Genomic DNA, 15,565 nt, shown 5'->3' with positions numbered 1-15,565 from the left:
AAGACATACAATTTGGATTTGAACACCAGACTCAGTCTAGTGTCTAATAAACATTAATGCAGATTACAAAGCCACCAAGAATAGTTTGACATCATTGGCAGTCTCTGTTCAAGAAAGGCCCAAGACTGAGGAGCAGAGATGTTATTGGTTAGGAATGATGTACATTGGCAGAGCTATGGTAATCAGAATAACCAACTTTAATATCAGATGTTTGTGAACTGCTTCACAGCTAATAGGGTAGAAACAGATGACACTATTAGACACCCCCATGACTCTTTTCTGTGTCATCTTCTCCTGATCTCCCCCCAAAAATCTCCTCTTAACTTTCCCCCTGAGACTCCTAGCTTTACAACACTATTAGCGATATATTTGTTTTTTCTATCCTTGAAGTTTCATGAGTTTTTGCATCATACATTTATAACTGGTCTTTGGTGAGGCCACATTTTTATAGAACTGGTCCAGGAGTAAATATATTATATTTTGGATGCCAAAACTGCACAGTTTTTTTTTCATGAATACTGGTAATCCACTGTTCTGAATGCCCCAGTAATTGAGCAAATCTTAAATACCGAGGTGAGAAAAAGATGGAGTGGCAGCATAAGGTCTCGATCCTTCAACTGCATCTGCACAGGTAGATCCAGGGGCTCATATTGACTTCAGCGATCAGGGCTCCACCTGAATTAAGGCACTGGCAGGATTGGGGCCTAAATTCTCCTTTTACTGACCTTTGTGTGTATAAGCCAGATTCCTGCTGTTATTTGAATATGTTTGATGCATAAAATTTGCATTTTCAATTTTTGTTTTAAAAATATATATTCTATAGTTGCTAATGGAAGACAGATGTTTTCAAATAAATACTATCCTTTACTACTTTTGAAGTCAGTACAGGAATCACATATATTGGGATTTTAAGTGCACAATGGAACAGGTTTTCTTTTATGACTATTAATAATTATGATAAAATGTTAATGATTAATTACTAATATGCAATATTCAGCTGAATATGCACAAAAATCCATGATAAAATAAATCTTTTATGTAACTTGTTAAAAGGATACACAAGTATATTCTGTAAATCAAAAATATACAGGAAGATTTTTTTCTCCCCCCCCAAAATACCAAAAGGCACAAAAGTCCCGCAGATTTTCAATTTATATTAAAAAAAAAAGTGTTTGTTGTTTCAGTGAATGTTTCTTACTTTGGGTACAAAATAAAGAAAAGAGAAACAGGTGCTTTGAAACCTGTGCATTCATTTTGTGTTAAATTTATTTTGTATTGAGTTGAAATGAATACTGGAACACAACAAGATGGCTGGAACTAAGGAGCTGAATGTTCATATAGTGACAGGATCATTTCAGGACATAGCAAATAATAGATGAATTTCTGCCAAATAAAAGGAAAACTCTAGGTCCCCTGGGGTGAATAAAGAGAAGTGTGAACATACAGAGGGAACAGCCTTTAACCACATGTGAAAAAGTCCCTGAATTATAGTTATGCTTCAGTTATGCCCTGCCCCTACTTTCAGTAGAAGTGGCACCTACTTCTCTTTAGTAGAGTGGAAATGGGATGACATTTCTCTATGTGCAAAATAGCACACACGTATAAAAACAAATATGCAAAGGCTGAATACATCTGTAACATTTGCGTGTTAATGTTTACAACAATATAAGGCAGACAAGATATTTTTCTCTGCATGCAGGTAAAATAAGGCACCAGCCCATGTTGGGGGTGATATGGGAGCACACAGGAGGAGCTCCCAGAAGCACTGTGCCTGACTCAGGCACATGGCATGCCAAAGCTCCAGGAAGCATGGCCTTTGCATCATCCTTTGCATGAGTGTAGCATGAACTCCATCACCCCCTTGGTGTGGCTGGTGCTAGGTGAAGGATGTGGCATTGGCCCTGCACCCTTTGAGCAGTGTACCACTGCTGTCAGAGCTAGCCTTGCAGATTCCTTGTACTCTGGGGAAAATAACGACTAGACTGAGCCCAGTCCCTGTGCAAGAGGAAAGGCTGTTTGTGCTCTCCTCTGCCTTACACACCCATGCAAGGATCAGCCACAACCTGGCATTTAGCCATTAATTTTCAGCATGAAATGAAAACAAAAAAAAAGGTAGTTAACGAAAAACGAACACATTGTAAATTACATAAAAGTTTTCCAAAACCTACAGACACCGTAGGTATTACCACCACTTCACAGTTTGTTTGGGTGATCAGTTCCTAGGATCTTCAGACTCTGAGACAGAACCCATCTGAGCTTAATGAGAAAAGAGTTTGCTACCAAGCTATACAGAAAAGTGCATGCTTTGTGTCTTATATAGTACACAAAGAAATATCCTGTCCCGTGAAACACTGATTGTAGGAAGTGTTTTTTTCCTTCAGTTGTGCAAGCAAACAGAGATAAAAGAATGGTAAGATGTCTTGTCCTTCACAATGTACATCAGCTTACAGTGTTCCCTGGTAACATATAGGTTCCCTTATTCCATTTGTCAAATAATATAGTGTACAGGGCTCCTACTTGGCTCTAATTTCCATACTGTCTGGTTTCCTATATAAGATCTTCCTCCATGATGAACCTTAACAGAGGAGAGAAAATGAGTAAGTATGTGTTTTGTTAGTGCCCAAAGAAGGGGTCCATATTGAGAGGAAATAAGTTTTTCTCTTCCAAACTGAACACAAATGAAGTTGTGCCCATTCATGATGCCAAACTGAGACACCACTTGCTGTAGACTGTACAGATGTTCACAATATGATCATGCATGCTTGTTGGACTGTGGGGGCTTTCCTTTCCCTCAGCAATAAATGATACCTGGATACATCCATGAATTCTGCTTGGCTTCTTGGGCTTGGCTTCCCCTCTGCTGGATTCAGATGTCCTGCTGGGCTCCTTGGGAATGGCTCCCCCTTGATGTGACTCTGCTAGGCTCATAGGTCTTGGCTCATTTTTGACTGGGGAAAAATAGTTAGAATCTCGCAAGTGCCATCCACTTATGGCACCAAAATGAGATGGCACTCATAGCTGGCTGTAGATCTTCGTAATATGATTTACCCTCTCCTTTTTCATGCTTTGATCAGCAGTGAAATAGTTAATGTTGTCATTTATGTTCTCATCAGACATCAGTACTGAGATGAGGCCCCTTGAGATGAAAGTATACTGCAGTTTGTTTCCTCACAAGCAAGTAAATGGCAATACTGCTGTGTACTATTCTTCTAAACCAGCAATTCTCCAGATCTTTCACGCCTTCAACCACTTTGTAAGGTGAGATCCTCAACCCATTGCTATTGGTTCACACTTCATTTTATTATGTAGCTGTTTCATAGACAATGTTGCAGTACCAATGTGCTTCCCTGTGCAAGCACATCTCAGGAAACGTTGCAGAACAAAATACTGAAGAAAGCATATACACATAAAGTGGGAATCTGAATAAACTAGAAAGAGTGTGTAGCTCTGATTCTTTAACAAGAAGAACTTGCCTCTTAGGTGTTGCACAAAAGAAAACGCTGATCTATTATTAGGAAGGTAAAAAGGCACTATGTTCAGTGAGCCAAATCCTGGTTCCATTTGAGTCACCAGGAGTATTGCCTTGTGCAAAAGATTTGGAGAGATGGGAGACCGGATGAAATTTCCAGGGCCTCCTGAATTATGTAGACTGGATACTGGTAGTACAGCAAGTTATTCTAAAGCTATCCAGAAGCTAGCTCAGCCTGCAATGTAAACCCAAAATTAAAAAACAAATATTTGTTTGGGGGGAAAAGCTCATGTAAATCAATTTGTCAACCTCTTATTCTCTACTCCTCCTTATCTTGGACCTGTTCCTCTCCCCAGACTGGAGCTGTGTAGCCTACTTGGAGGCAACTTTCTGAGAGAGAGTCCTAAGATAACTTTTAAGTAAGGTGTTTGTAGTAGCATCCACAGTGTGTTAGACACTGAATAACATAGAGAAAGGCACAGTGGCTGCTCTGAAAGGCTCACGATCTAAAAAGACAGATCAAGAGTAAAAAAAATAGGGGCAAGAGGCTAGAGTATAACCAACAAGTAACGTGGTCAAGGTGACTGGCCATGTCTTGATGAGCCAATGTGTTGGGGATTTTTCAAACTAGATAACAAATTGCCACTCAACTATTGACTTTTGTGAGTTCTTCTGTTAGTATTCAATAAGAAGACTGGATTACCATATATGAATTTTGCTTTTAACATTACATTTCCTTCAACCTTATCCAGACACCAGTAGTCATCTATATAAATTAAAAAAAATTATTTAAAATCTCATGTGCCATAGCCTTCATTTCACTGCCAAAGATCAACATTGACGACATCACCTCAGCATGGTACACATCATGAGAAACAATGTTCCACAAACCACACTGTGTGAAAAAAGGCCCTGCTAAGCAGAGCTCTGAGATTGTTTCGTGTACAAAAATTAAAGGCATCTATGCCATATTTTTGTTGTTAATGATTTATAGCATGTTCAAGAATAACAGACCCAAAAGCACACATAGCTTATTATGTTACTGTGCTTTAAAAAGGGGTCTAAAATACACTATTTCTTTAGAAAACAGTGATTTAACTACAGCAATAAATAAAATCCAAATCTTCACAATTTTCGTTGTAACTCTTCACACCCCCCTTTTTTTAAAACAGTCTTTCACAATTTTTTATCCTTGCTGTTATTCAGGAGGATGTGCATTTTTTATGCTTTGTATTATGTCTGCAAGCAAAGCAACTGGTATTTTACCTGTGGATGTGTGGAAGCGACATTGTCCAGTCATTGGATCATACTCCTGGTTTTCATTGGAACAGAGACACAGGAAGGTGCCTTCTACGTTTTCACAGAGGGCTTCACCACATATCCCACTCAGCATTTCACATTCATTCACATCTGGAGAATGAAGCATAAATTGATTCAGATGCATTCTCCATCACTGACAGCTCTTTATTTTACCTGCTCTGTCTGTGCCAATATTGTCTGCAGAAAAACAAAGGCGATCCCCGAGGAACAATCGAAACCTGACTACTACTTAAGTGGACTCCTAAGGAAATTAGTTTGTCTGAGGAGATAAAAGCCATTGAAAAAACAGTAAAATTATAAAATGACAGTGTTGATTTTAAGGTAGACCAGAGTCCTAACTTTTTTACTCTCTTTCTCCCTCATCCCCATTTCTTACAATGTAAGATATTGACTCCTTTTGAGCTATGTTTGCTATTACCAGGACAGCAGGAAACCCACCGTATTTATTTATTTTATTTAACAGATATTGTGCCAAAACTTGCTGTCATTCTTTCAGAGGTCAGTGAAATCAAAGAGTTCAACAGATAGAAGATGACAAGATTTAGGCCCTGGTATACAAACAGAATTCTCTTCTCCCCACCCCCTGAAAAACTGCCTCCTTGCACCGTGTCCTTTACTCATTTTTGTAATAGACTTCTCACCCACAAAACCCTATAGGTTGCTCTGGAGCCCAGAAACATTATTCTGGTATCACCTAGTTAAGTCCCTGTGGAGCAATGCAAGTCTCCTCTTCTACAGTAAGGGCTGGGTCCCGTGGTACTCTCAATTGCTGTTGGCCTGGGACCAAAAAACATTCCATGAATCCTAAACTTGGCTCCCAACACTTCTTACCTCATCTAAATACTATGAAAAGTTGCTATTTGACAGGAGAGTTGTCTATGGTTTGAATGCCACAGGATTACCAAAAATGCTCAGCACTGGCTTAACTCTGCTCCCACTGAAATCTATCGGAGTTTTACATCTGACTGTCCACAATACAGCACATCCACTAACTACAGAACGAAAATTATTACATTATTTTTCATAATGTATACATTTATTTTTTGTATATTTAATTGGCAATATACAGTATAATATTTGTAACAAAGCATACTGGCTCTTTTTTTATCCACCAAAATAAACATGTAGCCATATAATATACTACACTACTGATTTTATATGCTTTTATCTTATCTGGATCAGCTAAGGTGACACTTTCTAAATTAATTATTTTCTTTTGTTTGCTTATCTTATCTGGATCAGCTAAGGTGACACTTTCTAAATTAATGTAATTAATTATTTTCTTTTGTTTGCTGCATATTAAGAAGTTCAAAGTCTTCTTTGGGGAACACTGTTTACAAACTATGCAAACACATATTTTCCATAAAAATGTTTTGGTAGTCCATTTACATCAAAATCATTTACAAGCATGTTTGAATACTTTCAACATCTCCTATAATCTCATTAGCACATATCCAACTCAGCAAAACTCTGTGGTTCTTCCATAGTGCAGAATCCCATTCATTTTACTAACAGCCAGAAACAAAAATAAGCTTCCACAAACTTTCTTTTCTTCTTCTTCCCTTCCTTACTTTTTTCCCTGAATTTGCCGTAGTATTTGAAAAGTTATTATATGCAAAATATTACACACAAACCAATGATTGTCACATTACAAAAGAAAAGCAAATATCAACACAGCGCCATATGGGACAGCTCATATTTAGGATTGGCAGAATTCAATTTTGATTTTTTTTTTCTAATTTCAATGAGTAATATTGATTCCCCCCCCCTGATTTTTAATTATTTTTATAGCTGCCGGAAATTAAGGTGGGGTTGGGGTCGGGTTGGGCTTAGGACTGACAGCAGGGGTGCTGAGAGCTCCCAGCACTGACAGTTGGGCTGCAGGGGCTCCCTGCATGGCCGTGGGGCCCAAGCTGCAGGGGAGGCTGTGAGCCTGGCCCAGCGGAGCAGAGATCCCTGGCCAGGACTGCAACGGGCTGTGAGGTACGGCTGCACAGTTCCTGCCCAGGGATGGCTCCCACACTCCTGGCTGGTGAGTGAGAGAGTGGGGCCATGACAGCAGAGGTCTCCCTGCACAGCCACAGGACTGGTGACACCTGAACCCTCCAGGCACAAGGTGAGGGAAAGTCGTGTTCTTGACAGAGACAGCAGAGACCCCCATCCAGGGCCATAACGACGAGTCCCTGGCCATGGGGAAGGCCACCCAGCCGCAAATGGCTCCTGCCCAGGGACAGAGCCATTCATCAGCAGGGTGGCCTCCCTCGTGGCTGGGGGCTCATCCTCCCTCTTCTCACAACCTAGCCTGGGATCTCTGTTCTGCCCTGCCAGGACCTCAGCCTTCCTCACACCTAGCACCTGCAGGGATTGGGTGCCATCGGCCCTGCAGCAGCTGAGAGAGACCTCTGCAGATCCACCATCACAGGAGTGAGGGAGCAGGTCCATAACAGTGCGGCTGCAGTTGCACTGCTGCCGGGTTGGTGACACCTGATCCCTGCAGGTTGCACTCCTGTTACCGACAGTTCTACCATTGATTTCGGGCTGTTTATCAAATCTATCTATTTAAACTGAATCCTGCCAAGCCTATTTCCATTAGTTCAAATAGGCTTAATTTGTCTCAGTTTATATTTCATAACATTGGGAAAAAAAACCATCACTCCCTTAGAATTAATTTTGCTGAAATTTATTTCCTTTCAATTCAATCACTAAGATTAAGGAAATCATAAGTTGAAGCAACATTGGCATACACACCAGATGAAGGCCCCAATCAAGGAAAGCATCCCTACTCAGCATAGCACCCAAGTATGTGCTTATGACAATGGGATTTAAATATGTCCTTAAGCAATGAACTGAAGCATGTGCTTAAGTGCTTTCCCGAATTGGGGCCTCAGTTAACATGCCTTACCACCCACACATCAGAAAACCAAAACAGACTCAGACTCCTCACCTGCACAACAAAATCCCTTTCCTTTCCACCACGTAGCCATCTGCAAAGCACACATCCAATTTCCAGAATTGTCCACACATGCACTAACTTAACTGTGCCCTCAGAACCTGTAAAGTACTCATTACTTTTGCCAGTAAAACTCTGTACATGGGTAACATCATTTTTCTGGGGCTACAGTTAATGCTGCATGTTTGGGTATGATAGTGAGGAACTGGATATATCCATCCCCCAGCTCCTGGAGCAGCCCAGTCTGTCTTCCTGGAGCCATTTGCTGAACACAACCGTGGAGGAAAGCAGGCGGTAACAAAAAAGAGAAGTAGCTCATGGAATGGGAGAGCTCTAGGTACTCCGGGCATTACTAAAATAGGTTTTGCCAAATTAGGAGGATTATTTAGAATGTTTTACATATAAATTCCCAACTGGCCCACTTGGGAGACATTATCAGAATGTGCATGTTTAGCTTGGAGTTCGTAGGAGCTGTGGTTGTCTAGCTAAAGGGAGTTGAACAAAGGTGAGGGTTGTCAGGACCATATTTGTAAAAGAGCATTTTAAAGTATTTGTTTTCTAAAAGATTTAGTAACACTGGCAGCGGAAACATTATAGAAAACTCCCTTTGCCCAGGAAGAGATAGTGTGCAGAATTTGGAAACTCAATGAAATCATTTGTTTAAGATAGGGATTTTACCCCTATTGTTATTTAAGTTCTCAATGCAATCTTTACTATGTAGTCACTACTGATACCTCCATAATTCTGTAGGTAACCACAGACGTCTACTAGTTGGCAACACCCAGTTGTTATAAAATAAACTATATAAAAATCAAGGAAATACTCACTACTTCATGACTGATGGGCTATACTGTCCAAATGACTCCTATTCAGAATACAGAGCTCAGTCAGATCTGAACCTGCAAACTATTATGCATCTGCTTCATTTTAAGCACCTGAATAGTTCTGCTGACTTCAGTGGCATCAGGGTCTCAACAAGGTCAAACTAGAAGTTGCAGGCACAGAAAAACTAAAGCAAACTGCCAACATGTTTAATAATAACTGCCCCCAAGCCATTAACTAAGAAATAGACAGATATTTGCTTTAAAAAGCATTTATGCATTCTGATTTTTAGAGTCAGCTCCTAGTCCTATTGAAGTCATTGGGAATTTTTGCCATTGATGTGAGTGGTATCAGGAGTTATCCATATACCATATAATCCAGGGGTGGGCAAACTACGGCCCGCGGGCTGGATCTGACCTGTCAGGGTTTTGGATCTGGCCCGCAGGATTGCAACCCCCGTGGCGCCGCAGGCCCCACACCGCTCCCGAAAGTAGCTGGCACCACATCCCTGCATCCCCGGGGGGGGGGGGGGGGGGGGGGGGGGGGAGGAGAGGGGGAAGAGGCAGAGGGCTCTGTGCGCTGCCTTCACCTGCAGGCACCGCCCCTCGCAGCTCCCATTGGCTGGGAACGGGGAACCGTGGCCAATGGGAGCTTCGGGGAAGGTACTCGCAGGTGAGGGCAGCGCACAGAGCCCTCTGCCCCCTCCAGGGGCCGCGGGGACGTGGTTCCGGCTGCTTCCAGGAGCGGCACAGCACGGGGCTAGGGTAAGTAGGAAGCCTGCCTGAGCCCAGCTGCATGCCGCTGCCATCCCGGAGCCACTCAAGATAAGCGGCGCCGGACCGGAGCCCGCACCCTGAACCCCTCCTGCACCCCAGCTCCCTGCGCTGAGCCCCCTGCCGCACCACTCCTGCACCCCAACCCCCCACCCTGAGTCCCCAACACCCTGCCCTGAGACCCCTTGAACACCCCGCATCCCTCCTGTGCCCCAAAGCCTTACCCTGAGCCCTTTCCTGCACACCGCACTCCCTCCCACACCCCAACCCCCTGCACCAGTCCTACATTCATGGCCCTGCATACAATTACCTCACTCAGATGTGGCCCCCGGGCCAAAAAGTTTGCCCACCCCTGATATAACCAGTAACCTCTCTCAGGTTTCTATCAGTAAAGAGTTAAAAATCAGAACTCTTTACAAATTATGATTTTATCCCATAAATTAATTCATGTGAAAGAGAATGCACAACAATAAAGGTCTTTTTTCTATTTCTATGAATCCTTCGAGAAATAAGTTGAAAAGGCCTATTGACAGCTTGAAGCAGAATCTGATAAAAGCCATAAACTGAACAGTCATGATACAGTTCTAATGAAGTACAAATTGTGTACAAAGGCCAATCTGTTTTAAGAACAGTTCATAGGGCCAGATTCTCTGCTGTGAGTGAGATACATCCAGTGTAGTGGAGGGAGAACACAACATAAGAATGACCATACTGGGTCAGACCAATGGTCCATCTAGCCCAGAGGTTCTCAACCTTTTTTTGCGGAGGCCCAACCCAATATGCTATCAAAAATCCATGGCCCACCTGTGCCACAACGACTGGTTTTCTGCATATAAAAGCCAGGGCCAGCGTTAAGGGGTAGCAAGCGGGGCAATTGCCTGGGGCCCCAGGCCACAGCGGCCCCCACGAAGCTAAGTTGCTCAGGCTTCAACCCTATGTGGAGGGGCTCAGGGTCCCGGGCTTTGGCTTTCTGTCCTGGGCCCCAGCGAGTCTAATGCTGACCTTGCTTAGTGGACCCCCTGAAAGCTGCTCGCAGCTCCCCAGGGCGCCCAGGTCCTGGTTGAGAACCACTGATCTAGCCCAGTATCCTGTCTTCTGAGAGTGGTCAGTGCCAAGTGCTTCAGAGGGAATGAACAGAACAGGGCTATTATCAAGTGACCCATCCATTGTCAACCAGTTCCAGCTTCTGGCAGTTGATGGACTTATTCTCCAGAGCTGACACTAGCCCCATAAGCAGACTAAGCAATTTCTTAAGGCCCTGAGCAGTTCAAGAGCACCCTCCCTCCCGCAATTTGCTTTTTATTATAAGAACTTGCTTGTTTTAGTATTGTCGTGGGAGGGCAAAAATATTCCTGCTTAGGCTCTCAATGGGCTAGCACTGACTCTGCTATCCTCTATGAATTTATCTAACTCTTTTTTGAACCCATGTATATTTTTGGCTTTCACAACATCCCCTGGCAATGAGTTCCACAGATTGACTGTGCGTTGTGTGAAGAAGTACTTCCTTTGGTTTGTTTTAAACCTGCTGCCTCTTAATTTCATTGAGTTACCCCAGGTTCTTGTATTATGTGAAGGGAGTAAATAACACTTCCTTATTCACTTTCTCCAAGCCATTCACCATTTTATAGACTTCTATTGTTTCCCTCTTTAGTCATCTCTTTTCTAAACTGAACAATCTCAGTCTTTTTAATCTCTTCTCCTTTGTAAGTTGTTCTATACCCCTAATAATTTTGTTGTCCTTCTCTGTACTTTTTCCAATTCTAATATATCTTTTTGAGATGGGGGGGACCAGAATGGAACACAGTATTCAAGATGTGGGTGTACCATAGATTTATATAGTGGCATTATGATATTTTCTGTTTTATTATTTATTCCTTTCCTAATGGCTCCTAATATTCTGTTGGCTTTTTTGACTGAAGTTGCACATTGAGCAGATGTTTTCAGAGAGCTATCCACAGTGATGTCTTTTTTGAGTGAAAACAGCTTATTTAGACCCAATCATTTTATATGTATAGTTGGGATTATGTTTTCAAATGTGCTTTACTTTGCACTCATCAACATTGAATGTAATCTTCCATTTTGTTGTCCAGTCACCCAGTTTAGTGAGAGATCCCTTTTAAACTCTTTGCAGTCAGCTTTGGACTTAACTATCCTGAGTAATTTTGTATCATCTGCAAACTTTGCCATCACACAGTTACCCCCTTTTCCACATCATTTATGAGTATGTTGAACAGCACAGGTCCCAGTATAGATCCTTGTGGGACCCCATTATTTAATTCTGTCCACTGTGAAAACTGACAATTTATTCCTACCCTTTTCTTCCTACCTTTTAACCAATTGCTGATCCATGACAGGCCCTTTCCTCTTATCCCATGACTGCTTACTTTGCTAAAGAGCCTTTGGTGAGGCACCTTGTCAAAGGCTTTCTGAAAGTCCAAATACATTGTATTAACTGGATCGCCTTTGTCCACATGCTCATTCACACCCTCAGGGAATTCCAATAGATTGGTAAAGCATGCTTTCTCTTTACAAAAACTGTATTGACTCTTCCTCAAAGTATTATGTTCATTTATGTGTCTGATAATTCTGTTCTTTACTATAGCTTCAGCCAATTTGCCTGGTACTGAAGCTAGGCTTACCGTTGCCAGGATTGTCTCTGAAGCCTTTTTTTAAAATTGCCATTACATTAGCTACCCTTCAGACATCTGGTACAGAGGCTGCTTTAAAACTGTTATTATCACAGTTAGTAATTCTACAATTTCATATTTGAGTTCCTTTAGAACTCTTGGGTGAACATCATCTGGTCCTGGTCATTTATTACCATTTAATTTATCAATTTATTCCCCAAACTCCTCTATTGACACCTCAATCTGGGACAGTTCTTCATATTTGTCACCTAAAAAGAATGGCTCAGCTGTGGGAATCTTCCTCATATCCTCTGCAGTGAAGACCAATGCAAATAATTCATTTAGCTTCTCTGCAATAGCTTTGTCTTCCTTGTGTGCTCCTTTAGCACCTCAATCGTCCAGTGGCTTCCTGCTTCTGATGTACTTAAAGAATTTTTTTCTGTTAATTTTTCTCTTTTGCTAGTTGTTCTTAAAATTCTTTTTTGGCCTGTCTAATTATATTTTTACCCTTCACTTGCCAGAGTTTATACTCCTTTCTATTTTCCTCAGTAGGATTTCCCTTCCAATTTTAAAGAATATCTTTTTGCCTCTAACTGCCTCTTTTACACTGTCATTTAGCCATGGTGGCATTTTTTTGTCCACTTACTGTTTTTGTTTGTTTTTGACTTGGAGGTATACATTTAGTTTGAGATGCTATTATGTTGTTTTTAGATAGTTTCCATGCAGCTTGCAGGCATATTTCACTATTGTGACTGTTCCTTTTAGTTTCTGTTTAATTAGCCTCCTCATTTTTGTGTTTGAAGTTAAATGCTATTGTGGTGGGTTTCTTTGGTATTTTCCTTCCCTACAAGGATGTTAAATTTAAATACATTATAATAGCTATTACTGAGTGGTTCAGCTAAATTCTCCTCTTGAACCAGATTCTGTGCTCCACTTAGGACTAAATCAAGAATTGCCTCTCCCCTAGGGGTTTCCAGGACTAGCTGCTCCAAGAAGCAGTCATTAATGGTAACTAGCAATTATATCTCTGCATCCTGCCCTGAGGTGACATGTACCCAGTCAATATGGGGATAGTTCAAATCCCCCATTATTATTGGGTTTTCTGTTGTGTAGCCTCTCGACAAGGGCGGGGCTTGTTGGTTATGCCTCCCTAATTTTATGTCCATTATTGTTCTAATACTGGCCTTGGTTCCCATCATCTGGGAACAGTTGGACACCATGAACTCTGGCCACACTCCCTTATCCTATATTATTTTAGGGCTGCAATGGATGGGTAGCACAGGAGCCAGCTATGCTGGCTTTATGGCTTCTGTGGATTTCCCTCCAGTTATTGATAGTTTTCGGTCCTAAGGAATCCCCTCCAAAGCTCTCTTTGTGCTGCCTGCCTGAGTTGTGTGAAGGGTGTGCTGTGAATCTGGTCCGTCACACTGAAATAAATTTCAAAAGCAGCACTGGCTCTCTCTGTAGTGGTGCTCCCACACCAGATGGTAATAGGAGTAAATGTCGCATTTTAATGAAAAATAATTTAAGGTCTAAAACTCTGTTTTTCTGTTTAAATGGGGGTGAGAATACTCAGCATCTTGCAAGCTGAGCCCCAAAAGAGGACCAGAATAATTTTTCAATAAAACCATTTTTTACTAAATATATTAAAAAAAACAAACTTTTTTTTGCCACTCTTTCACTCCCCTCTGTTTTCATTCAGGTTAGTGTTACTGGCAAATGTGTTTCATCCTGAATCTAGTTTGAAGGAATTGCTTAATGAATACCTTTTGTTGATCTGGTATTAATTTTATATTAGTGACTTGTGCTGCCTCAGATGGTGCTCAGGTCCAACTACCACTATTAACAACAGATTTGTAAATCTATTACTCACTGGAGAAATCTACAATATTTACACATTTATGGAATTCTCACATCTTTTCACAGTGATAGGTGTCTTTCCTGGAGCCTGAAGGTAATGTTAAAACCTGTTCAAACATACTGTTTCTAAGGAGGTATGCTGTTTAACTCAGACAGGCTGTACCACACGCCAGACTATATTTCCTGTAGGAGGTAGTACAGAGTTCTGGCTAGTCAACTAAGAGACTAAACAGATGTTGCACTTAAATAAGCTGAAGTATTAATTTCAATCCATTATGATTTATATTTGTGAATGGCCTGACATTTGCAGAAATAGTGGTTTTTTTTTTAAATAGATAAAATGAGTGGCTCAGCTTATTTGCGGTTGGTTTCCATTCCAATCCTAAAAACAGGTTCTCCTTAAACAGATACACAGTAAGTACCCACATGGTTTACTGGGTTTAGTGAGAAAGACATATTTGAGTCCTGTGTTACTCTGAAATGGTGCAAATTTAACACAAAATGATGGAAGACAAAATAATTTTATGAAGAAATAAATTTTCTTTTAAATCAGTTTTTCATCACTGGGGTGATGCAGTATTGATTATAAAATCTAAAAACTCACCCACACACCCTTGGCCATCCTGTGGATCCTGATACCCCTGGTAACAGAGGCAGCGGTAGGAACCAGGTGTATTTTCACAGAACCCATGACTGCCACATAGAGTGTTGTTAACACATTCATCAACATCTGCAAATAAGACATTTTAACATCAGACACAATACAAAGGCAGTTTGACAGGTAGACAATTACATCTCTACAAGTAGATACAGTTAGTGTATCTGTAGATGTTAAGGGAAACAAACACAAAGGACAAGAAACAAAAATATCACTAGTCACATAATACTCTACAGATAATTAACTTATGAGCATCTATAAGTGCACTTTTCTAGAACAATATAATAATAGCGATGCACATACATGCTTCAGATTTACTCTATTATAACAGCTGCATGCAGATAGACAAACACTGAAACAACAACTTCCTAAATTTAATTTATGGGCGACATTTTATGCAGGACTGGCAAATTCTAGCCATCTCCCTCTCCACAATATTAGAGCTTGATCCAATAAAAATCACTGTAAATAATACAATACTTGTAAATGGAACTCTCTCTTTTAGTGTTTTCTATGGTGTCCATCATTTTAGTATTAAATAGTAAAAAATATGGGTGAAGTTCATGCCTGTGGAAAAGGCCAGCACACTGAGGCCCTAATTCAGCAATGCACATGCTTAACTTTAAAAAATGTATTTAAGTCTCATTGAAATCAATGGAACATAAGCATGTGCTTTTGAGCGCATAAGTGGGACTTAAAGAGTAGTATGGACCTTATGTTTAGGGGGAGGAATAGCTCAGTGGTTTGAGCACTGGCCTGCTAAACCCAGGGTTGTGAGTTCAATCCTTTGCCCCTTCAATGTGGGGCAAAATCAGTACTTGGTCCTGCTAGTGAAGGCAGGGGGCTGGACTTGATGACCTTTCAGGGTCCCTTCCAGCTCTATGAGATAGGTATATCTCCATTTATTTATGTTGGCCTTCTGCACAGGTGCCAGTAATAAAGATTTGCAGATCGGGCCTTTAGGCACTAATTCTGTAGATTTATACAAATGAACAGCCTTACTCAGGTGTGTCAAATTTTTAAGGTGTTTTCAGAATTGAGGTCTTAGTGTGTAGCTCCTATTTTTGGTTTGTTGCCCTCCCTAGT

At 41.2% G+C, this 15,565-nt stretch overlaps 1 protein-coding gene across 16 annotated transcripts in view; it reads right to left on the bottom strand.

Annotated features, from left to right (window-relative positions):
• LTBP1 (latent transforming growth factor beta binding protein 1) overlaps positions 1–15,565 on the bottom strand; it is a 333,039-nt gene that overhangs the window by 55,043 nt on the left and 262,431 nt on the right. For all 16 annotated transcript variants that reach the window (XM_008174460.4, XM_008174437.4, XM_042848435.2 and 13 more), the window contains 2 exons: positions 14,426–14,551; positions 4,736–4,879 (listed from right to left, as the gene is read on the bottom strand). In XM_008174460.4, coding sequence (XP_008172682.2) covers positions 4,736–4,879; positions 14,426–14,551 — 270 coding nt within the window. The remainder of the gene's footprint in view (positions 1–4,735; positions 4,880–14,425; positions 14,552–15,565) is intronic.

Source organism: Chrysemys picta, chromosome 3 (assembly GCF_011386835.1).
Source record: "Chrysemys picta bellii isolate R12L10 chromosome 3, ASM1138683v2, whole genome shotgun sequence".
Lineage (NCBI taxonomy): Eukaryota > Metazoa > Chordata > Testudines > Emydidae > Chrysemys > Chrysemys picta.
This window is presented reverse-complemented; position numbering and strand designations above follow the sequence as displayed.